General features: G+C 49.0%; 2 protein-coding genes across 6 annotated transcripts in view; both read right to left on the bottom strand.

The window, feature by feature from the left end:
- Positions 1-577: 577 nt before the first annotated feature.
- On the bottom strand, positions 578-1,776 carry nxpe3l.1 (neurexophilin and PC-esterase domain family member 3 like gene1). Its single transcript, XM_031904615.1, has 2 exons — positions 1,397-1,776; positions 578-607 (listed from the first exon to the last, which is right to left on the bottom strand). Exons 1-2 carry the CDS (start codon positions 1,769-1,771, stop codon positions 578-580), a joined length of 405 nt encoding a protein of 134 aa, XP_031760475.1. The 5' UTR covers positions 1,772-1,776.
- A 7,767-nt stretch (positions 1,777-9,543) lies between these two features.
- The window catches only part of adgre2 (adhesion G protein-coupled receptor E2), a 30,877-nt gene continuing 16,070 nt past the window's right edge, over positions 9,544-24,350 (bottom strand). For 4 of the 5 annotated variants that reach the window (XM_004919248.4, XM_004919249.4, XM_004919247.4 and 1 more), the window contains 11 exons: positions 19,746-19,868; positions 19,149-19,274; positions 18,273-18,401; positions 17,397-17,489; positions 16,485-16,580; positions 14,859-14,954; positions 14,181-14,276; positions 14,000-14,101; positions 13,435-13,540; positions 13,148-13,264; positions 9,544-9,849 (listed from right to left, as the gene is read on the bottom strand). In XM_004919248.4, the coding sequence (XP_004919305.1) occupies positions 9,771-9,849; positions 13,148-13,264; positions 13,435-13,540; positions 14,000-14,101; positions 14,181-14,276; positions 14,859-14,954; positions 16,485-16,580; positions 17,397-17,489; positions 18,273-18,401; positions 19,149-19,274; positions 19,746-19,868 (1,163 nt within the window). In that variant the 3' untranslated portion in view covers positions 9,544-9,770. Of the gene's footprint in view, positions 9,850-11,424; positions 11,665-13,147; positions 13,265-13,434; positions 13,541-13,999; positions 14,102-14,180; positions 14,277-14,858; positions 14,955-16,484; positions 16,581-17,396; positions 17,490-18,272; positions 18,402-19,148; positions 19,275-19,745; positions 19,869-24,350 lie in introns of all 5 variants that reach the window. The other variant, XR_001169053.3, reaches the window with a different exon arrangement.

The raw sequence follows: 24,350 nt of genomic DNA on the forward strand, positions 1-24,350 counted from the left end.
TAATGATAGATTGAAGGTCTTACTAAGGTTTCTGGGTGCACCCTAATTCTTGGTCTGGTCTGTTTTTGGCTATATTAACCATTGCCTACCCTCCCCATTGGACTTCTGCCCTATCTGCCTGTTCCCCAGTGCCAGCTTCCTTATTGGCCCTTACTGACACTTATGGGAGCTTAATGCCCTGATTGACGGAATGGGGTGCACCTGAAGGCCAATGAGTATGATATCTGGGTTACTTTTATTCTTTATTTATATAGATATATTTAAGCAGCACTTTACAGAGTTTAAACCTCATTCACATCAGTTTCTGTCCCAGAGGAGCTTACAATCTAAAGTCACTATCACATTTACATACACAATAACGAGTTTCATCAGGAGCCAATTAAGCTGATTATTTACTGATAATTGTCCGTACGTGTGTTTGAGCAGAGGCAATTCTCAGTAGTGTCTATGGCAGGGGGTTTTCTGGTGTTTAGTAGCCGTGACAAGTAGCTGCTACTAAGTAGCTCTGTGTGTCTTTAACCTAAAAAGGGATCTTGACCCACAGAGAGGTTGAGCCCCCCGTAAAGGCTTTCCACCATCAACTAGCCTTGTTGGAGCAGTTTGACACCTGCAATAACAGAGATCTATGTCGGGCGACTCAACCGCTCTGTGGGTTCTTACCTTAAGGGGAACCATGACCAAGGGATGAACTTTCAAGCGTGGAAACAGTAACATGTATGGAAATAGATTTACACATAGATATTGTTTTGTGGACCAGTATGGGGTCTACTTTGTACGATGCTTTCCTGTCCTCACCAACGAGCCTCCACTAGAAGATCCATTACATGGAAAAAAGTAACTTAATTACATTAAATAGAGAGTAAGTCTACATTGCTCTAAGAAAACATCTCAGAACATCTAAGGGGGCTGTTTGTGGACAATGTTCTTCTCCACTGGTCGCCCTGTTTTAGTCTGTTGCCCATTTGGATCCGCCAGACAGAGAATGATTGATCCTTCCCTTACTGGTGGGGTCAAAATTGTATTTTAACATTCATTAGCCTATAGACTTACAGCAGATGGAGAACCTTTAACTGCCCCTAGGGATTGCTGCACCATCAAACAGCATGCATTTTGGTTAGGCAGTTAGGTAAAAGGTCGCCAAACGAGCGGATCTTCCCCTAATGTGCACCCCTAAAGGTGGTCAATATCAGGCTAATGTCATTGTTTGGCCCTAGGGGCCGGTGGGCATCAACGATCAGATACAGTCCCCAATCCGGAAAGGAATTATCTGTAGAGGAACCATGTCCTTCTACCCTGTTCAGCCCCAATACCTACTTACCTTGCCCATCCATACTGACCCAGTGTCATACCTGCAGCACCAAGCGGAGGATCCGGTACTGCAAAAAGTCCTACTCACCTTGTCAGGACGCGTCTCCCTCTTGTCTTTGAGGACGGCTATGGCCTCACTGGAATGGACAAGCCTTATGGAGATCTCCACTTGCCCCGGCCAGAGCAGCAGGAAGGAGGCCGTGTAGGTGCCGTTCCTATGGTCTGTGACTGAGCCGGTTACTCCTGCTTTCAGCGTTGGGGAGTGCAGTTTGGCCTGAAAGTAATCCCCTCCGTAGGCTTTTGGTCGGCCCCCGTGGTCCCGCGCTGTGATGAGAACTTCTACATATTCTCCAACATAATAGGCGCCACGTGGGAACAGCAGCTGGAACTCTGTGGTCAATGGACTGGTGGAGAAATTATACTCTGTGGGGCCCGGAGGCGCCGGCCACTCAATCACCTTCATCAGGGTCTGAACTTCTTGCTCCAATGAAGCAGGGGAAGAATTATTATGTGGGGCTGTGTGCAACCAATAATGCCATTGGGGGGTAGGGGGAATCTTCATCCACAGGGACCTGAAAGCAAACTAGGGGGGAGAATATTAGACACGGGCATTAGATCACTGAAAATTGAACATTGCTCTTAAAGGGAAACTACACCCCCAGAATGAATATGTAACCAACAGACAGTTTATATTATGTTAAGTGGCCTATTAAAGAATCTCCCCAAACTGGAATATATATATATCAGTAAATATTGCCCTTTTACATCCTTTCCCTTGAGCCGCCATTTAGTGATGGGCTGTGTGCCCCCTCAGAGATCAGCTGACAGGAAGTGATGCAGCTCTAACTGTAACAGGAAGTAGTGTGGTAGCAAAAGGCAGAACTCTGCCCATTCATTGGCTGATGGGGCCTAGCATGTATGGGTGCCTTTGCTTGTTTGTGTGCACTGTGACTCCTATGATCCCAGGGGGTGGCCCTTAGTACCTAAAATGGCAGTTTCCTATTTAGGATTATCCAATGGCACATACTGCTAAATAAGTATATTTATATAGAGACCTACATTGTTTGGGGGTGTAGTTTCCCTTTAAACCTAAATATACCATCTTTTTGTGGAGTCCATTGCTATGTGAGAGAGTTGGCCGTGGCACCCTGCTCTATATTCCCCCAACACCCACACAGGACCCCCCATTATATTCATTCCCCACACAGAGTCAAAGTCTTTCAGTATTCTGTATTCTGAAAATGTTTTTTTTGCACCTAGTTGTGCGAAGTGATTTTTTGCTGATAAAATTCCCTTAATTAAAGTTGCATTTTATTCTGAAGATGTAGAAACTGTATTATGATTATTTTTGTCTTTTATTGGCTTCATTAAGTGCCAAAAAGTCAGTTTTGACTATTGGGATAATGATACTCAGAGTTCCCTGTGCCTGCAGCCTTGTGCCTTTATATGGGGGGCACAGAACCCCTCAGTGACTGCTAATATCCTTATCATTTACAGTAGGGGGTACATTATCCCTTATAATACATGAGTGATACTCAGAGTTCCCTGTATAACTCAGCCTGCAGCCTTGTGCCTTTATATGGGGGGCACAGAACCCCTCAGTGACTGCTAATATCCTTATCATTTACAGTAGGGGGTACATTATCCCTTATAATACATGAGTGATACTCAGAGTTCCCTGTATAACTCAGCCTGCAGCCTTGTGCCTTTATATGGGGGGCACAGAACCCCTCAGTGACTGCTAATATCCTTATCATTTACAGTAGGGGGACATTATCCCTTATAATACATGAGTGATACTCAGAGTTCCCTGTATAACTCAGCCTGCAGCCTTGTGCCTTTATATGGGGGGCACAGAACCCCTCAGTGACTGCTAATATCCTTATCATTTACAGTAGGGGGTACATTATCCCTTATAATACATGAGTGATACTCAGAGTTCCCTGTATAACTCAGCCTGCAGCCTTGTGCCTTTATATGGGGGGCACAGAACCCCTCAGTGACTGCTAATATCCTTATCATTTACAGTAGGGGGTACATTATCCCTTATAATACATGAGTGATACTCAGAGTTCCCTGTATAACTCAGCCTGCAGCCTGCAGCCTTTATATGGGGGGCACAGACCCCTCAGTGACTGCTAATATCCTTATCATTTACAGTAGGGGGTACATTATCCCTTATAATACATGAGTGATACTCAGAGTTCCCTGTATAACTCAGCCTGCAGCCTTGTGCCTTTATATGGGGGGCACAGAACCCCTCAGTGACTGCTAATATCCTTATCATTTACAGTAGGGGGTACATTATCCCTTATAATACAGGAGTGATACTCAGAGTTCCCTGTATAACTCAGCCTGCAGCCTTGTGCCTTTATATGGGGGGCACAGAACCCCTCAGTGACTGCTAATATCCTTATCATTTACAGTAGGGGGTACATTATCCCTTATAATACAGGAGTGATACTCAGAGTTAGGTACTTACCCCGGCAATGAAGAGCAGACAGAGAAAACAGACAAGAGGAACCCGTAACCCTCTCGGTGCAGCCATTGGGGCAGGGGGTGCTGGGGTTCCGGGCTGTATGTCAGTCAGTGACACAGAATACAGGAATATAAATACAATATAAATCAGTGCAGTTTCTCATTACAGTGACAACTAAATTATCCATCTCCGTCTATATAATTATCAGCGTGAAACTCTCCACCTCTGGGACACAGAGACGCGATACCCACACGTTCCTATGGAAGGAAGAATGCGTTGGCGCCAACACTGCAGACACAACAGAGAGTAGATCCCCATATCACTGACCCTGATGTCTACCGAGACTTTTGGACTGATACGGACTTGAGCTGGTGGAGCAATGAAACCATCAGAACCTACTAGAGACCCATTCGCACTACCCTGGCCCACAGCAACAGCAAAAAACTAGAAAGGGAAGTTTGAGAACAAACTTCATGTTGGGTTGAAAAACGTGAAGTCACTGCATGAAATCTGATTGGCTGTTGTTGGCTCCACCCAGTTTTTCTAACTTTGGACCCACAGACTGTGCAAAGTTTGGGAACCCCTTGCACGTAACAGATAAAATTCAATGGGTGAAATCTGATTGGCTGTTGGTGGCTCCACCCACTTTTTCAAAACTAAAACTGCAGTCCCCTAGTGACCAACTGTGAAAAGTTTGGGGACCCCGGGGTTATTACTGTGAGACTGGCAGCAGGTTGGATTTCCCCATTAAAAGTCAATAGGTAAAATCTGATTGGCTGTTGGTGGCTCCACCCACTTAAAAAAAATACAAAAAAACCTTAACTGCGTAGTCACCCAGTAACTGGTTAGGGAACCCTGGCAACAAACCGATAAAAATCAATAAGTGAAATCTGATTGGTTGTTGGTGGCTCCGCCCACTTTTAAAAAGTAAAACTGCACCCTAGTGACCAACTGTGAAAAGTTCCCTTACCTGGTGCCTAACCCTGCAAAGTCTGGGGACCCCGGGGGTTATTACTGTGAGACTGGCAGCAGGTTGGATTTCCTCAATAGGTAAAATCTGATAGGCTGTTCACAGCTCCGCCCACTTGTGGGCATCCAACAATCATCATATTGTCATTCAAGCTGAGCCCATGACTGTGTTATTCAAGTTTGGGGAGTGTAGCCTCAAAGCTGTAAGTGCGGCAGCAGTTTCTATTTCCCCATTAAAGTCAATGAGTGAAATTTGATTGGCTGTTGTTGGCCCCTCCCACTTTGGGGTCATCCAACAAATGTCACTGTTTCATTCGGGGTGACCCCATTATTATGTTATTCAAGTTTGGGGGGTGCAGCTTCAAAGCTGTAAGTGCGGCAGCAGTTTGAAAATCTTCCCTGTCAAAGTCAATGGGAAAATCGGGGGGTTCGGAGCGGCGCCACCAAAATACAGGGGGCGGGATCGCTTAGAAAAGCACAAGCAACCTGCTCCGCTATAGGGCGAAGATGTGTGGGGAGTCTGGGTGTTGTACCCCTAAACCTGTAGGAGGAGCAGCGTTTAGAAAACGGGGGGCGCTAAGAAGAAGAAGAAGCGGAAGAATCAGCCGAAGTGGCAGAACGGTCTGTGGGGGTTCAGCCCGACCCAATGATATAACCAACACTACAGATTCGCTCGTCACTAGGCAACTACTGTGTGAATTTTTTGACGCAACCGCGACTTTTCCCGCTTGGTGAAATTTTGGGGCGTGGCTAATAGTGATGAGCAAATTATTCCACCAGCCATGGATCAGAATCAAATTTCTGCATTTCGCCATTGGCCAATTGTTTTGCGAAACTTCCGTGAAAATTCACCGCTGAAAAAGTTGTGCGTCAAAAAAAATTTGCAGTAACGTCAAATTGGGGCATGCTTGCGTAAAAATTGGGCGCAGTTGCAACAAAAAAACACGGGCATCAAAAAAAATTGGGTGAGAAATGTGTTTCGTGAATTTTTCGCCGTTTCGCAAATTTTCGTGCCATTTAGTGAATTTTATGGGAAGATTCGCTCATCGCTGTTGGCTAATTTTCCCAGCCAGTGGCCAATACTTGCGGTGGAAACCCCCCGCTCATCACTACTAAGGATAGAAGCGGCCAACGTAACGCGGCTGGTTTATTACACACACGAGGCGCCATTTCACCGAGGCGCGCGTTACACCCTGGGATTGTTTTGTTGAAATAAATATTCCTGCAGTTGGTCACTTACCTTTTATGGGACTATTTTTGAAGCAGTAATTTGAGAGTTGCCCAATCAGTTAATTGGCAGATAATATAAGTTTATGGCACTCGGGATAAGGTTTATTGGGTTGGCAGACCTGTCGGGCAAGAAGCTAACACTCCAGAGAACCATCAGGATCAATGTTAATTAACACTATTGTTCCAGGCCATAAATCCAACATATAAATTCCCCACTGTGTAATTATACTTAATGGGCACCTTGATTAATGGAACGAAACAAGAATTTATCCAGATACCTGCCCTGAATCAACGGAACATTCACTGGTCTCCTCCTCCTCCTCCTCCTCAGATGGTTATAGACAGAAAGTCACAGGGTGTTCTTCATATCAGGGGAGGCACTAGGCATCCCGGTTGGCCATCTCATCCCGACCTTACTCCCCCCTTGTGTGCAGGGGATCATTGCCCCCGCCGGTTGTCATTACACGGTGGGGGCAATGATCCCCGGCACACAAGGGGGGGGTAAAAAATTTACAACACAAAAAAAAAGGTTGCGAGCAACAATTTTTTCCCCATTTTGCAAATTTCTCCAAAGTTTTGGGCATTTTCCGGCAAGGTGAAACCGGTGGGGGCAATGACAAGGGAGAGCAGACTAGGGGTAGGAAAGGTTCCTGCCTGGCGCCCCCCCAATCGTTGTGCCCTAGGAAGGTGCCTCTTCTGCCCTTCCCCTAGTTCCAGCCCTGCTTCATATACAGGTTCCCATGGACCAGGGCAATTACCTGCAGGATTCCCCAAGATTAAGCAATTTCCAGTCGCCACGTCATAGCCCCTTCCCTGTGATATCAGTGGCCTGCCCCCTTGATGTCACTGCCCCACCCAGTGATGGCAGCTTCCGGGCAGGAGAGGTGGCAACTCTAGGGCTGGGAGGTCCCATGGCCAGGAAGCAGTTTTCTCAGAGAGGGAAGTGGGAGTGGCTGCTGGGGTAGAAGTTGAGGGCTCAGGGGGAAAGGGCAGGGAGGTCCAATGGTCAGGAAACAATTTTCTCAGAGAGAGCAGGAGGAAAAAAAATAGGAAGGCCAAAATGCATTCTATGAACACTACATTTACTTAGTAGTTACATATTGAATTTTGTAGTGAAAAAGGCCTTTTGTGAGCACCAGTATAATCAGGCAGTTAAAAAACGTTTTGCAAGCACTAAATAAATTATGTGAACACAAAATGAATACAAAACTGATTATGTAGGTAACAAAAAGTTAGTGGTGCCATAATGAATGTTATCAATTCTGTTCACAGAATTCATTTTGTAACTACAAAATTGTTTTTGTGTCAATAAAACGCAATTTGTAGTGACAAAATGTTTCTTTACAAAAGAGAATAATATAAAAAATACAAACCTATATTGCAGGGATGCAGACAATCTTAATATGTTGTCATGAATACCGGTACAGTATATCCTTTAGTGATTTTGTGACCATGAAAATATTGTATGTTTTCTGTTTTTTGCTGACAGGTTTAATTTTGTGCTCACGTAATACTAAAGATAATCCGTCTACAAAATTACTTTAGCATTTACAGAATGCATTTTTTTCTACAAATTTATAATTCATTTTGCATTCAAAAATTACATTTGTGGCTCAAAAACCACATTTGTGTTCACACAGAAATTATTTTTTGAATTGTGGGGGGGTATAAAAGATAAAAAATACTTTCTAAAAAGGAGTGTTCTCACCCAAAACCTTGTCTCTGTCCTTAACTTTCTTTTTTTATTGTTTCCGAAAATGGAAAATTCTCATATTCAATCAGTTTATAAAATTTGAATTTCAGCAGAGTCTTTATATATTTATTCACCCACTCTCTACTGTTACAGCCGTTTTAGTACCACAGCAGCCCCCCCAGGTTGGAAATGACCCCTTATATATTTCCCAAGAATTGATATTTTTTATGAGAAATATTCAGCCTGCCCCCCCTCGTGCCTCCCTGTTCCAGATCCCCCCAGTGCTGATGGTAAAATCTCCTTTCTCCTATTTTATATTTATCTCTTGTGCCTTCCTACAATTGGAGTCTCCCCAAACTGTATGGCAGTAAATCCCTTTTATTGAGTCTCCCCAAACTGTATGGCAGTAAATCCCTTTTATTGAGTCTCCCCGAACTGTATGGCAGTAAATCCCTTTTATTGAGTCTCCCCAAACTGTATGGCAGTAAATCCCTTTTATTGAGTCTCCCCAAACTGTATGGCAGTAAATCCCTTTTATTGAGTCTCCCCAAACTGTATGGCAGTAAATCTCTTTTATTGAGTCTCCCCAAACTGTATGGCAGTAAATCCCTTTTATTGAGTCTCCCCAAACTGTATGGCAGTAAATCTCTTGTATTGAGTCTCCCCAAACTGTATGGCAGTAAATCTCTTGTATTGAGTCTCCCCGAACTGTATGGCAGTAAATCCCTTTTATTGAGTCTCCCCAAACTGTATGGCAGTAAATCCCTTTTATTGAGTCTCCCCAAACTGTATGGCAGTAAATCCCTTTTATTGAGTCTCCCCAAACTGTATGGCAGTAAATCCCTTTTATTGAGTCTCCCCAAACTGTATGGCAGTAAATCCCTTTTATTGAGTCTCCCCAAACTGTATGGCAGTAAATCTCTTGTATTGAGTCTCCCCGAACTGTATGGCAGTAAATCCCTTTTATTGAGTCTCCCCAAACTGTATGGCAGTAAATCCCTTGTATTGAGTCTCCCCGAACTGTATGGCAGTAAATCCCTTTTATTGAGTCTCCCCAAACTGTATGGCAGTAAATCCCTTTTATTGAGTCTCCCCAAACTGTATGGCAGTAAATCCCTTTTATTGAGTCTCCCCAAACTGTATGGCAGTAAATCTCTTGTATTGAGTCTCCCCGAACTGTATGGCAGTAAATCCCTTTTATTGAGTCTCCCCAAACTGTATGGCAGTAAATCCCTTGTATTGAGTCTCCCCAAACTGTATGGCAGTAAATCTCTTGTATTGAGTCTCCCCAAACTGTATGGCAGTAAATCCCTTTTATTGAGTCTTCCCAAACTGTATGGCAGTAAATCTCTTGTATTGAGTCTCCCCAAACTGTATGGCAGTAAATCTCTTGTAGTGATAATCTTTCTATGTTTTCAGATCTTTAGATTAGGAATGCACTGAATCCACTGTTTTAGGGCCCTACTGAACCCCTGAATCCTTTGCAAAAGATTCAGCCGAATACCTAACCGAGTCTGGATACTAATTTGCATATGCAAATTAGGGAGGAAAATTTTTACCTTCTGTGTTTATGTGACAAGAAAATGGCTCAAAGAGGATGGAAAATGAGGAAAGAGGGGAGGGGCAGAGAATGTGAAGGAAGAAGGGAAGGAGAAAGGGAAAGGAGAGGTATAACTGCTATAATAAAGGTTACTGAAACACAAGAAGAAAAGGCAGAAAGGGAAAGTCTCTGCCAGGGATGAGAGTGGGTCCTGGATCTGAGGGGCCCCAGGGAACTGTAATACTGTAATAGTGTATATTGGCATCAAGGTATTTACCCCTATAAACCTTCATTACCGTTACACGGGGATCTGCAGAAATGATACATTATTTAAAAAACAGATTTATTGAGAAATGATAGTAACAAAGGTAGAGACATTAAGGGGCTGACTGGAGCGGTTCCCAGGGGCCCAGTGGCCCCCAGACGTTGAGTCATTGTGTTGATATAAGAGCACAGTACATTGGTTCAGCCATTAATGTGGGACCTCTGGGAGGAGCCAAAGAGACGATGTTCTGCAGAACCGACCCAGATGTTGCGGAATATATTCAGCTCTACTGCCTGTGTTTGGGGGGGCACTGGATTCTGTAGCCGACCACGTACGCCTGGACGTACACCCGCACCTGGTTGGTTCTGTAAGGGGACAAAGCCATTTAAACCTGGATTAGATTGTCAGTTTCTCTGTTTATATACATTAATGGTAATTATGCACAGTCTCGTTAGGCAGTTAACGAGGCACCGTCAGTCCCTTCATTGGCCCCACACAGGCTGGTAGATTCAAACAAGGAATTGTTTCTAGCAGATCTGTATGAATATCATTACTCTATGTGTGTGTGGCCCCTGAGGCCCCCCCAGTGTGTGTGTGTGGCCCCTGAGGCCCCTGAGTGTGTGTGGCCCCTGAGTGTGTGTGTGTGGCCCCTGAGGCCCCCAAATATGTGTGTGTGGCCCCTGAGGCCCCCAAGTATGTGTGTGTGGCCCCTGAGGCCCCCAAGTATGTGTGTGTGGCCCCTGAGGCCCCCAAGTGTGTGCGTGTGGCCCCTGAGGCCCCAGAGTGTGTGTGACCCCTGAGGCCCCCCGAGTGTGTGTGTGTGGCCCCTGAGGCCCCCGAGTGTGTGTGTGTGGCCCCTGAGGCCCCCGAGTGTGTGTGTGTGACCCCTGAGGCCCCCAAGTGTGTGTGTGACTCCTGAGGCCCCCAAGTATGTGTGTGTGGCCCGTGAGGCCCCCAAGTATGTGTGTGTGGCCCCTGAGGCCCCCAAGTATGTGTGTGTGGCCCCTGAGGCCCCCCAAGTATATGTGTGTGGCCCCTGAGGCCCCCAAGTATGTGTGTGTGGCCCCTGAGGCCCCCAAGTATGTGTGTGTGGCCCCTGAGGCCCCCGAGTGTGTGTGTGTGGCCCCTGAGGCCCCCGAGTGTGTGTGTGTGGCCCCTGAGGCCCCCGAGTGTGTGTGTGTGGCCCCTGAGGCCCCCGAGTGTGTGTGTGTGTGAGAAGCGCTCAGGGTGGATCAAGCTCTAGAGCCGCTGTAATTGTGTCCATCAACTAAAACAGAAATGTGATGATCCCAAACACTGACTCAAAAGTCTCAAATATTTTAACTTCAGTTTGTAATTTTGTTGAGGTCCCTCCCTTTATATAATGTAGGTATAAAGCTGGTGCCCGGGACTGTCTCCCCAAGTTGGTGCCAGGGACTGTCTCCCCAAGTTGGTGCCCGGGACTGTCTCCCCAAGTTGGTGCCCGGGACTGTCTCCCCAAGTTGGTGCCCGGGACTGTCTCCCCAGGATGGTGCCAGGGACTGTCTCCCCAAGTTGGTGCCCGGGACTGTCTCCCCCTTACCCTGGGACGAGTTTAGGCCTTTGCTGAGAACCACAACAAAGTGCTTTAAACCAAAACCGACTTTATTGCAGGCTGGAGTAAATCAACCAATAAACATATAGTTCGAGTCACACACTCCTTTGAAGCTCTCAGGACCCCTGTCTCTCTGTACAGTTCCCAAACTTCACCTTGAGCTGTCTCTCTCTCTCTCTACAGCTCCTCTACAAGGCCGCTACTCCAATCCTACACACTCACAATCCCTGTCTGGCGTACTATGGTCTCTGGGGCTCTACTCCAAATACTGACTCCTCGTGGGGGACCCAGGCTGCCCTTACTAGCTAACCTGTCTAACTGTTGCTTCTAAAGCGAGCTGGTTATCACCTTCTGCTTCCCTACCTACCCTAGCCAGGGGCTGGTAACCACCTGGTTCCTACTTAGTGACATCTGCAGATCTTATCAGGCTGATAGAGTAAGTGCCTCAGGAAGACAAGTCCTTATACAGGCTCTGCAGTACTGATGGACGGGCCGGGTACAGCATTGGCAGATCGGGTTGAGCTCTTCCACAAGCTCTCCTTGCCCGAGACCAGGTTGTGGCTTTCGGCACCCCCGCCTCTATTGTGATGTCATTGGAGGGGCGGTTCTATAAATAGAGGGGAGAAGCCGGGTTGGGTAGGGTTACGGTTGGGAGAGGGCGGGTTAGGGGTGGGTCTATGGATAGAGGGGAGAAGCCGGGTTGGGTAGGGTTCCGGTTGGGAGTGGGTGGGTTAGGGGCGGTTCTATAAATAGAGGGGAGAAGCCGGGTTGGGTAGGGTTCGGAGTGGGCAGGTTAGGGGCGGGTCTATGGATAGAGGGGAGAAGCCGGGTTGGGTAGGGTTCCGGTTGGGAGTGGGCGGGTTAGGGGCGGTTCTATAAATAGAGGGGAGAAGCCGGGTTGGGTAGGGTTCGGAGTGGGCAGGTTAGGGGCGGGTATATGGATAGAGGGGAGAAGCCGGATTGGGTAGGGTTCCGGTTGGGAGTGGGCGGGTTAGGGGCGGTTCTATAAATAGAGGGGAGAAGCCGGGTTGGGTAGGGTTCCAGTTGGGAGTGGGCAGGTTAGGGGCGGGTCTATGGCTAGAGGGGAGAAGCCGGGTTGGGTAGGTTTCCGGTTGGGAGTGGGCAGGTTAGGGGCGGGTCTATGGATAGAGGGGAGAAGCCGGGTTTGGTAGGGTTCCGGTTGGGAGTGGGCAGGTTAGGGGCAGGTCTGTGGCTAGAGGGGAGAAACCGGGTTGGGTAGGGTTCCGGTTGGGAGTGGCCAGGTTAGGGGTGGGTCTATGGATAGAGGGGAGAAGCCGGGTTTGGTAGGTTTCCGGTTGGGAGTGGGCAGGTTAGGGGCGGGTCTATGGATAGAGGGGAGAAGCCGGGTTGGGTAGGGTTCCGGTTGGGAGTGGGCGGGTTAGGGGCGGTTCTATAAATAGAGGGGAGAAGCCGGGTTGGGTAGGGTTCGGAGTGGGCAGGTTAGGGGCGGGTCTATGGATAGAGGGGAGAAGCCGGATTGGGTAGGGTTCCGGTTGGGAGTGGGCGGGTTAGGGGCGGTTCTATAAATAGAGGGGAGAAGCCGGGTTGGGTAGGGTTCCAGTTGGGAGTGGGCGGGTTAGGGGCGGGTCTATGGCTAGAGGGGAGAAGCCGGGTTGGGTAGGTTTCCGGTTGGGAGTGGCCAGGTTAGGGGTGGGTCTATGGATAGAGGGGAGAAGCCGGGTTTGGTAGGTTTCCGGTTGGGAGTGGGCAGGTTAGGGGCGGGTCTATGGATAGAGGGGAGAAGCCGGGTTTGGTAGGTTTCCGGTTGGGAGTGGGCAGGTTAGGGGCGGGTCTATGGATAGAGGGGAGAAGCTGGGTTGGGTAGGGTTCCGGTTGGGAGTGGGCAGGTTAGGGGCGGGTCTATGGATAGAGGGGAGAAGCCGGGTTGGGTAGGGTTCCGGTTGGGAGTGGGCGGGTTAGGGGCGGGTCCATCACTATCTCTGCAGATAGACTTATCGCCACCTGCTGGCTGACCCTGCATATTGCTAGCTATTTCCACATATAAAATAATCTTATTTTACCTTATTGTGGCTTTATCCACTATTTCTCACTTTCTCCTACAAACAAACCTGTATTTGGTACAAAGCTGCACTCCCAGGGGGCCACAGCGCTCCACGTAGCTCTCCCGTACTCCCTGCCGGATGGCTCGCGCCGTGCTCAGCTTGGTGGTCACAATAGGGCAGGTCCTGCAAAGGGAGAAGGTGCCTTAGGTGGGTCCCCTGTCCTTCAGTTACAGACTCTCTGATAAAGGTGGGCAATATGGCAGCTCCCATCATAAAAGCCTACACTGTAACATGTTATGCCACTATAGTCTCTCCCTCCCCCTACAGCCCCCCGTGCCCATTCTCATACTCACAGCTTCTCACAGCGATGCCCGGCGGTCCCCTCCGCACACTGGCACTTATTGAACTGCACACAGGTGGCTCCATGTTTGCAGGGTGGGACGCAAGGCTCAATGACAGCTGCAATACAGAAGGGATGGGTTTGTGCATATAGCACCCCATAGAGGCCGGGCATATAGTGCCCCATAGAGGCTAGGCATATAGCGTCCCATAGGGGCCAGGCACAGGGACAGCAGGATCCCCTCTGCTGGCCAAGAATCCTTATTATAGGATCATTATAGGAATCTAAAGGACCTTGCAGAAGATTAATGGCTGCCATGTACCAAGGTCAGTGTGGGTCTCAGTGGAAACTTCTTTCTAACAAAGCCCTTAACTCTTTGGCTCTTCCCATGTCAGTTGAGGGAAGGGGATTCAATCACCAACAAAGAGACTCTTTATTATAATCTGAGAAATTCTTACTTTTTATCAAGGGTTTTTAACACTTTTATTACTAAAAAAACTAAAAAATGTAGGTCCCTATGAAAGAGAAAGCAAAGGGAATAAATGTCATGGTGGGAAATCCCCCCGTAACCCTCTCACCTGTCTGGCACTGTGGCCCCAGGAAGCCGGCGGGGCAGCGGCAGGAGTTGTACCCCACACACTTGCCCCCATTGAGACACTCCTTCTCACATCGGACTGGTTCTGGAAGGAGAGACCGGGTCAGGTACATGTGATTCATTGTGGTTCCCTTTCTCCCATATTTGGTACCAGCGAGACTCACCGATCTGGCACCGGGCCCCGAGCCAACCGGCCGGGCACACACACTTGTTCACATCGATGCACTTTCCTCCATTGAGACAGGGGGGCGAGCACAGCGCTGGGGGCGGGAATAGGAATATACAGGTTAGGGGGTAACAGATACAGCACTATGGGGGGAATTTACCCACGGGGGGGCAGATAGAGGGCAAGTAAGGGGGGCAACAAGCAGGATTTACTTGGGTACAAAGTCACTTATTAGTAGCGATGAGCGAATTTTTTCACCAGATTCGCAGCAAAATTCTGCATTTTGCCATTGGCGATTTTTTTTGCGAAAATTTAGCACGAAAACAAAAATGTAGAGACAAAAAATTCGCCATGACAAAAAATGTCACTAAGACAAAAAAGTCCAGCGATGGACTCACAGCGAATTTCATTTCGTCATTGGCAATTTTTTTGTCGGCAAGACAAAAAAGTTGCACAAAAAAACACAAAAACATCCATTGACTTTAATGCATTTGGGGTAAGAAAAAAAGTTGTGAGTAAAAAAATTTGTTGTGCGTAAAAAGTCACCTATTGACCTCAATGCGTTTCGTAAATTTTTCGCCATTTTGCGAATTTTTTGTTGATGTGAAACGGGACAGATTCGCCCATCAGTACCAACTGAGATACAGAAATGAAATACGGAGAATGGGAAACTCACGTGTCAGACACTGCTCCCCGCTGTATCCAAATGTGCACTGGCAGCTGTCGGGGGCCACACAGCGCCCCCCATTGGCACAGGGCAGCTCACACACCGCTGGGGAAGGAACACAACTCACTTACAACATGGATGGATATGGGAGATGAATCTGGGATGGGCGGGGGAAAGAGGCAGGAGAAAAGGAGGAGGAGCTAAAGTGCATATTAGTTCCATTAGATCCATTGGCCCAGTTCCTGCCTGGCAGCCTGATGGAAACACAGGTACATATTACCTGCCTGGCAGCCTGATGGATACATAGGTACATATTACCTGCCTGGCAGCCTGATGGATACATAGGTACATATTACCTGCCTGGCAGCCTGATGGATACATAGGTACATATTACCTGCCTGGCAGCCTGATAGATACATAGGTACATATTACCTGCCTGGCAGCCTGATGATACATAGGTACATACTACCTGCCTGGCAGCCTGATGGATACATAGGTACATATTACCTGCCCGGCAGCCTGATGGATACATAGGTACATATTACCTGCCTGGCAGCCTGATGGATACATAGGTACATATTACCTGCCCGGCAGCCTGATGATACATAGGTACATATTACCTGCCTGGCAGCCTGATGGATACATAGGTACATATTACCTGCCTGGCAGCCTGATGGATACACAGGTACATATTACCTGCCTGGCAGCCTGATGGATACATAGGTACATATTACCTGCCTGGCAGCCTGATGGATACATAGGTACATATTACCTGCCTGGCAGCCTGATGGATACATAGGTACATATTACCTGCCTGGCAGCCTGATGATACATAGGTACATATTACCTGCCTGGCAGCCTGATGGATACATAGGTACATATTACCTGCCTGGCAGCCTGATGGATACATAGGTACATATTACCTGCCCGGCAGCCTGATGGATACATAGGTACATATTACCTGCCCGGCAGCCTGATGAATACATAGGTACATATTACCTGCCTGGCAGCCTGATGGATACACAGGTACATATTACCTGCCTGGCAGCCTGATGATACCTAGGTACATATTACCTGCCTGGCAGCCTGATGGATACATAGGTACATATTACCTGCCTGGCAGCCTGATACACAGGTACATATTACCTGCCTGGCAGCCTGATGGATACATAGGTACATATTACCTGCCTGGCAGCCTGATGGATACATAGGTACATATTACCTGCCTGGCAGCCTGATGGATACATAGGTACATATTACCTGCCTGGCAGCCTGATGGATACATAGGTACATATTACCTGCCTGGCAGCCTGATGGATACATAGGTACATATTACCTGCCCGGCAGCCTGATGAATACATAGGTACATATTACCTGCCTGGCAGCCTGATGGATACACAGGTACATATTACCTGCCTGGCAGCCTGATGATACATAGGTACATATTACCTGCCTGGCAGCCTGATGGATACATAGGTACATATTACCTGCCTGGCAGCCTGATACACAGGTACATATTACCTGCCTGGCAGCCTGATGAATACATAGGTACATATTACCTGCCTGGCAGCCTGATGGATACATAGGTACATATTACCTGCCTGGCAGCCTGATGGATACATAGCTACATATTACCTGCCTGGCAGCCTGGTCCTGTCCATCCAGTCGGGCACTGGCACATGTTGTGTCTCATACAGGTTCCTCCGTGGGCACAGGGTGGCGAGCATGTGGCTATAAGGGGAGAGGGAAGACCCGGTGTAAGTGGCATCATTGGATCAGTGTTTGGATTCTGGAATCCCCCCAGCAGTCACTGTACTGGGGCACTATAGCCACTTAAAGGGAAACTACACCCCCAAACAATGTAGGTCTCTATATAAATATATCACATATACAGCTCATATGTAAAACCCTGCTTCATCTAAATAAACCATTTTCATAAAAATATACTTTATTAGCAGTATGTGCCATTGGGTAATCCTAAATAGGAAACTGCCATTTTAGGTACTAAGCCCCGCCCCCTGGGATCATAGGAGTCACAGTGCACACAAACAAGCCAAGGCACACATACATGCTAGGCCCCATCAGCCAATGAATGGGCAGAGTTCTGCCTTTTGCTCCTACACTACTTCCTGTTACAGTTAGAGCTGCATCACTTCCTGTCAGCTGATCTCTGAGGGGGCACACTGCCCAGCACAAAATGGCGGCTCAAGGGAAAGGATGTAAAAGGGCAATATTTACTGATATATATATATTCCAGTTTGGGGAGATTCTTTAATAGGCCACTTAACATCATATAAACTGTCTGTTGGTTACGGATTCATTCTGGGGGCTAGTTTCCCTTTAAAGAGGTACCAACACAATTATGAAATATTTGTTTTTTTCTCTTTTATTTAGGGCTTCAACAAGCAAACTTACTAAGGAGAACTTGTCCTAAACGGCACCGCTGAGCACTCTCCATAGCAACAAGTGGGCAAAGTCAGTGCTTGTACCCCAACTGGCTGCATTTCCTCCTGGAATATAATTGGATGGATGATATGGGTCTCTTACCTGAACAACCAGGTCCGGGGTATCCAGCAGGACAGTCACAGGTATCAGGAGCCACACACACCCCATAGTTTTGACACGGGGGGTTACACACCGCTAGGATTAAATGAAAGAGACAAAGTAATTTAATAATATATCAGAAAACTTTGGGCCGTTCCTGCTGAATTGTGCTTAGTACAGGGGAATCCCTATGTGCCATAGTTTTATGGTATCTCTCTGTACAGACTATGAGCAAACTTAGGGGGCTGTTCCTGCTGAATTGTGCTTAGTACAGGGGAATCTCTATGTGCCATAGTTTTATGGTATCTCTCTGTACAGGCTATGACCAAACTTAGGGGGCTGTTCCTGCTGAATTGTGCTTAGTACAGGGGAATCCCTATGTGCCATAGTTTTATGGTATCTCTCTGTACAGGCTATGAGCAAACTTAGGGGGCTGTTCCTGCTGAATTAAGCTTAGTACAGGGGAATCCCTATGTGCCATAGTTTTATGGTATCTCTCTGTACAGGCTATGGGCAAACTTAGGGGGCTGTTCCTGCTGAATTGTGCTTAGTACAGGGGAATCCCTATGTGCCATAGTTTTATGGTATCTCTCTGTACAGGCTATGAGCAAACTTAGGGGGCTGTTCCTGCTGAATTGTGCTTAGTACAGGGGAATCCCTATGTGCCATAGTTTTATGGTATCTCTCTGTACAGGCTATGAGCAAACTTAGGGGGCTGTTCCTGCTGAATTGTGCTTAGTACAGGGGAATCCCTATGTGCCATAGTGTTATGGTATCTCTCTGTACAGGCTATGAGCAAACTTAGGGGGCTGTTCCTGCTGAATTGTGCTTAGTACAGGGGAATCCCTATGTGCCCAGCAAACTGGCGGGGCTCCTTACGTTGGCACTTGGTGGGCTCGTCGGAGCGCAGGGTGAAGCCTTTGGTGCAGCTGCAGTGGAACGTTCCGGGCAGGTTCTCACATTGCTGTTCGCACCCCCCGCGAGTGAAATCGGCGCATTCATCAACATCTGGGTGCAACACAGAGGGACCGTTAGTACCAGTGAGGGGCGGGTCCAGAAAAACTCAACCGACCCTAACCCGCCCACTCCCAACCCGAACCCTATCTGACCCGGCTTCTCCTCTTTATTTATAGACCCCCTGCCCACCCCATGTGATGTCACAAAAGGGGCGGGGCATAGCAGGCATGTATCTATAAACCCGTAAGCGCAAGCTGGCAGTGTAAGGTTGTGGGCGGGGAAAGGAGCTGCCAATGATATGCCAAGGTTGGCCTAGATTAACCCCGCCCACAGGTCCCGCACATGACTAATTAGTACTTACAGGGTTGGGAGAGGTGTGGATCAGTATTGCCCCCTCACACAGGGTCCATTAGCTCTATCTGCCGCCCCCTGGGGTCATAGGAGTCACAGTGCACACAAACAAGCCAAGGCACACATACATGCTAGGCCCCATCAGCCAATGAATGGACAGAGTTCTGCCTTTTGCTCCCACACTACTTCCTGTTACAGTTAGAGCTGCATCACTTCCTGTCAGCTGATCTCTGAGGGAACACACAGCCCATCACTAAATGGCGGCTCAAGGGAAAGGATGTAAAAGGGCAATATTTACTGATATATATATCCCAGTTTGGGGAGATTCTTTAATAGGCCACTTGATATGATATTAACTGTCTGTTGGTTATGTATTCATTCTGGGGGTGTAGTTTCCCTTTAACTGGTTACACGACTAAATGCCATCATGTGCCACGTGCCACCCACCTTCACAGGTCCTTCCATTACTGCTGAGCAGCCAACCGGCCCGACAGCTGCATTCGAAGCCCCCCTCCTGCTTCTGGCTACACACGTGGTCACAACCGCCGTTCCTCGTACTGCACGACGTGATATCTGATTGGATAAAAACAGAGCTTGTATATAACGTCACCTTGGTACCGGGCAGGACAGGGGAACCCCGGGCACATACCTGGGCATGGCCCAGTGGACTGAAGATGACAAGGGCCAGTAAAACCAGGGCGTGCCAATACTTTAAATGCACGAATCCTGTACAACAAAGGAAGCTCCACCCCCCTGACACACTACAGAGCAGAAAGCACAATCTGCATGGACAAGTTTCAGACGACTTCAGAAACATCTCCAATAGTTGGAACATATCAGTATCAATATCAGTATTAGCCCCGGGGCTTGTTTTGGGCACAGGGGGTATTTACATGGCTATAAAAAGAATGCACAGCAGGGGGCGCAACTCATCTCCATTCTGTGAGCTCAGTGACACAGGAGAACCCATAGGTACAGCCCATTCCCCAGGCTTCGTTACTTGGTGCTTGGATTTACATTGGACCCCCCCCCTGCCCCACTCACTAATGCAGGTCCTGGAGTCCTTGGCCAGCGCTTGGTGCGGGGGGCACAGGCACAGGAACCCTCCCTCCGTGTTGTTGCACGTGTGAGCGCAGCCGCCATTGTCAATCTTACACTCATCAATATCTGCAAAGCACAGGAGAGCGAAGCTCAGCACAATTCATCTATGGAAAGTCGGGGGGGTCAAAAATGTCCAACTGGGACCCTCCAGCTTAAGTCATAGGGTCTCCCTTGGGAGTAACTATAGCATTAATCCTTCCTAGATCTCACTCGACACAACTGAAAACCAGATTAGTGTAATAAATGCACACAATTAGGCCCCCCCTAAATTATATCAGTGTAATGATCCGGAATTGGACATCCCCCAAATGCTAAATGATTCTGACCCGTCACTCACAGGGAATTATAAACAGTTTTCAGCTAATAAAGCAAAATTTGTAGAATTTAGAAGCTAATCTATAAAACCAGTTATGGTGATTATCAACTAGTACTCAAATAAGTGTATAAAATGGAGACAGTAGGGCAAGATGGGGACAGTAGGGCAAGATGGAGACAGTGGGGCAAGATGGAGACAGTAGGGCAAGATGGAGACAGTAGGGCAAGATGGGGACAGTAGGGCAAGATGGAGACAGTGGGGCAAGATGGAGACAATAGGGCAAGATGGAGACAGTAGGGCAAGATGGAGACAGTAGGGCAAGATGGAGACAGTGGGGCAAGATGGAGACAGTGGGGCAAGATGGAGACAGTAGGGCAAGATGGAGACAGTAGGGCAAGATGGGGACAGTAGGGCAAGATGGAGACAGTGGGGCAAGATGGAGACAATAGGGCAAGATGGAGACAGTAGGGCAAGATGGAGACAGTAGGGCAAGATGGAGACAGTGGGGCAAGATGGAGACAGTGGGGCAAGATGGAGACAGTAGGGCAAGATGGAGACAGTAGGGCAAGATGGGGACAGTAGGGCAAGATGGAGACAGTGGGGCAAGATGGAGACAATAGGGCAAGATGGAGACAGTAGGGCAAGATGGGGACAGTAGGGCAAGATGGAGACAGTGGGGCAAGATGGAGACAGTAGGGCAAGATGGAGACAGTAGGGCAAGATGGAGACAGTGGGGCAAGATGGAGACAGTGGGGCAAGATGGAGACAGTAGGGCAAGATGGAGACAGTGGGGCAAGATGGAGACAGTGGGGCAAGATGGAGACAGTGGGGCAAGATGGAGACAATAGGGCAAGATGGAGACAGTAGGGCAAGATGGAGACAGTAGGGCAAGATGGAGACAGTAGGGCAAGATGGAGACTGTAGGGCAAGATGGAGACAGTAGGGCAAGATGGGGACAGTAGGGCAAGATGGAGACAGTAGGGCAAGATGGAGACTGTAGGGCAAGATGGAGACAGTAGGGCAAGATGGAGACTGTAGGGCAAGATGGAGACAGTAGGGCAAGATGGGGACAGTAGGGCAAGATGGAGACAGTAGGGCAAGATGGAGACTGTAGGGCAAGATGGAGACAGTAGGGGAAGATGGAGACAGTAGGGCAAGATGGAGACAGTAGGGCAAGATGGAGACAGTAGGGCAAGATGGGGACAGTAGGGCAAGATGGAGACAGTAGGGCAAGATGGGGACAGTAGGGCAAGATGGAGACAGTAGGACAAGATGGAGACAGTAGGGCAAGATGGGGACAGTAGGGCAAGATGGAGACAGTAGGGCAAGATGGAGACAGTAAAACATAATATTTGTAATTGGATAGAGAACTGGCTGAAGGATAGATTACACAGAGTGGGGGAAATGGAACATTTTCTAATTGGGCCAGTGTGGTTAGTGGGTACCGCAGGGGTCAGTCCTTGGTCCTTTGCTTTTTAACTTGTTTATTAATGCCCTGGAGGGGGGCATAGACAGTACTGTTTGTTTTTGCTGATGACACAAAATTGGGCAAAACTATAAGTTCCATGCAGGATGTGCCGCTTTGCAGAGAGATTTGACAAAATTAGATAACTGGGCAGCAAACTGGGAAATGAGGTTCAATGTTGATAAGTGCAAAGTTATGCACTTTGGTAGAAATAATATAAACGCAAACTATCTACTGAATGGGAGTGAGTTGGGGGGATCCTTAATGGAGAAGGATCTGGGGGTTTTGTAGATAACAAGTTGTCTAATTCCAGGCAGTGTCATTCTGTGGCTACTAAAGCAAATAAAGTGCTGTCTTGTATAAACAGGGCATTGACTCAAGGGATGAGACATAATTTTGCCCCTTTATAGGTCCCTGGTAAGGCCTCACCTTGAGTATGGGGGGGCAGTGACAGTGAGTATGGGGGGCAGTAACAGTGAGTATGGGGGGCAGTGACAGTGAGTATGGGGGGGCAGTAACAGTGAGTATGGGGGGCAGTAACAGTGAGTATGGGGGCAGTAACAGTGAGTATGGGGGGCAGTAACAGTGAGTATGGGGGCAGTAACAGTGAGTATGGGGGCAGTAACAGTGAGTATGGGGGCAGTAACAGTGAGTATGGGGGCAGTAACAGTGAGTATGGGGGGCAGTAACAGTGAGTATGGGGGCAGTAACAGTGAGTATGGGGGGCAGTAACAGTGAGTATGGGGGCAGTAACAGTGAGTATGGGGGCAGTAACAGTGAGTATGGGGGGCAGTAACAGTGAGTATGGGGGCAGTAACAGTGAGTATGGGGGCAGTTACAGTGAGTATGGGGGGCAGTTACAGTGAGTATGGGGGGGCAGTAACAGTGAGTATGGGGGGCAGTAACAGTGAGTATGGGGGGCAGTAACAGTGAGTATGGGGGGCAGTAACAGTGAGTATGGGGGCAGTAACAGTGAGTATGGGGCAGTAACAGTGAGTATGGGGGCAGTAACAGTGAGTATGGGGGCAGTAACAGTGAGTATGGGGGCAGTAACAGTGAGTATGGGGGGCAGTAACAGTGAGTATGGGGGGGCAGTAACAGTGAGTATGGGGGGCAGTAACAGTGAGTATGGGGGGCAGTAACAGTGAGTATGGGGGGCAGTAACAGTGAGTATGGGGGGCAGTAACAGTGAGTATGGGGGCAGTAACAGTGAGTATGGGGGCAGTAACAGTGAGTATGGGGGCAGTAACAGTGAGTATGGGGGGCAGTAACAGTGAGTATGGGGGGCAGTAACAGTGAGTATGGGGGCAGTAACAGTGAGTATGGGGGGCAGTAACAGTGAGTATGGGGGGCAGTAACAGTGAGTATGGGGGGGCAGTTTTGGGCTCCAGTCCTTAAGAAGGATATTAATGAGCTGGAGAGAGTGCAGAGACTGCAACTAAACTGGTTAAGGGGATGGAAGGGTTAAACTATGAGGTGAGACTGTCGAGGTTGGGGTTGTTTTCTCTGGAAAAGAGGCGCTTGCGAGGGGACATGATTACTCTGTACAAGTACATTAGAGGGGATTATAGGCAGTTGGGGATGTTCTTTTTTCCCATAAAAACAATCAGCGCACCAGAGGCCCCCCCCTATAGATTAGAGGAACGGAGCTTCCATTTGAAGCAGCGTAGGGGGTTCCTCACGGTGAGGGCAGTGAGGGGGTTGGGGAATGCCCTGCCGGGGGATGTTGGGTAGGGGGTTCCTCACGGTGAGGGCAGTGAGGGGGTTGGGGAATGCCCTGCCGGGGGATGTTGGGTAGGGGGTTCCTCACGGTGAGGGCAGTGAGGGGGTTGGGGAATGCCCTGCCGGGGGATGTTGGGTAGGGGGTTCCTCACGGTGAGGGCAGTGAGGGGGTTGGGGAATGCCCTGCCGGGGGTGTTGGGTAGGGGGATCCTCACGGTGAGGGCAGTGAGGGGGTTGGGGAATGCCCTGCCGGGGGATGTTGGGTAGGGGGTTCCTCACGGTGAGGGCAGTGAGGGGGTTGGGGAATGCCCTGCCGGGGGATGTTGGGTAGGGGGTTCCTCACGGTGAGGGCAGTGAGGGGGTTGGGGAATGCCCTGCCGGGGGATGTTGGGTAGGGGGTTCCTCACGGTGAGGGCAGTGAGGGGGTTGGGGAATGCCCTGCCGGGGGATGTTGGGTAAGGGGTTCCTCACGGTGAGGGCAGTGAGGGGGTTGGGGAATGCCCTGCCGGGGGATGTTGGGTAGGGGGTTCCTCACGGTGAGGGCAGTGAGGGGGTTGGGGAATGCCCTGCCGGGGGATGTTGGGTAGGGGGTTCCTCACGGTGAGGGCAGTGAGGGGGTTGGGGAATGCCCTGCCGGGGGGTGTTGGGTAGGGGGTTCCTCACGGTGAGGGCAGTGAGGGGGTTGGGGAATGCCCTGCCGGGGGATGTTGGGTAGGGGGTTCCTCACGGTGAGGGCAGTGAGGGGGTTGGGGAATGCCCTGCCGGGGGGTGTTGGGTAGGGGGTTCCTCATGGTGAGGGCAGTGAGGGGGTTGGGGAATGCCCTGCCGGGGGATGTTGGGTAGGGGGTTCCTCATGGTGAGGGCAGTGAGGGGGTTGGGGGATGCCCTGCCGGGGGATGTTGGGTAGGGGGTTCCTCACGGTGAGGGCAGTGAGGTTGGGGAATGCCCTGCCGGGGGATGTTGGGTAGGGGGTTCCTCACGGTGAGGGCAGTGAGGTTGGGGAATGCCCCTAGAGATGGGGTAATGGCAGATTCTGTTAATGCCT

Source organism: Xenopus tropicalis, chromosome 6 (genome assembly GCF_000004195.4).
Source record: "Xenopus tropicalis strain Nigerian chromosome 6, UCB_Xtro_10.0, whole genome shotgun sequence".
NCBI lineage: Eukaryota > Metazoa > Chordata > Amphibia > Anura > Pipidae > Xenopus > Xenopus tropicalis.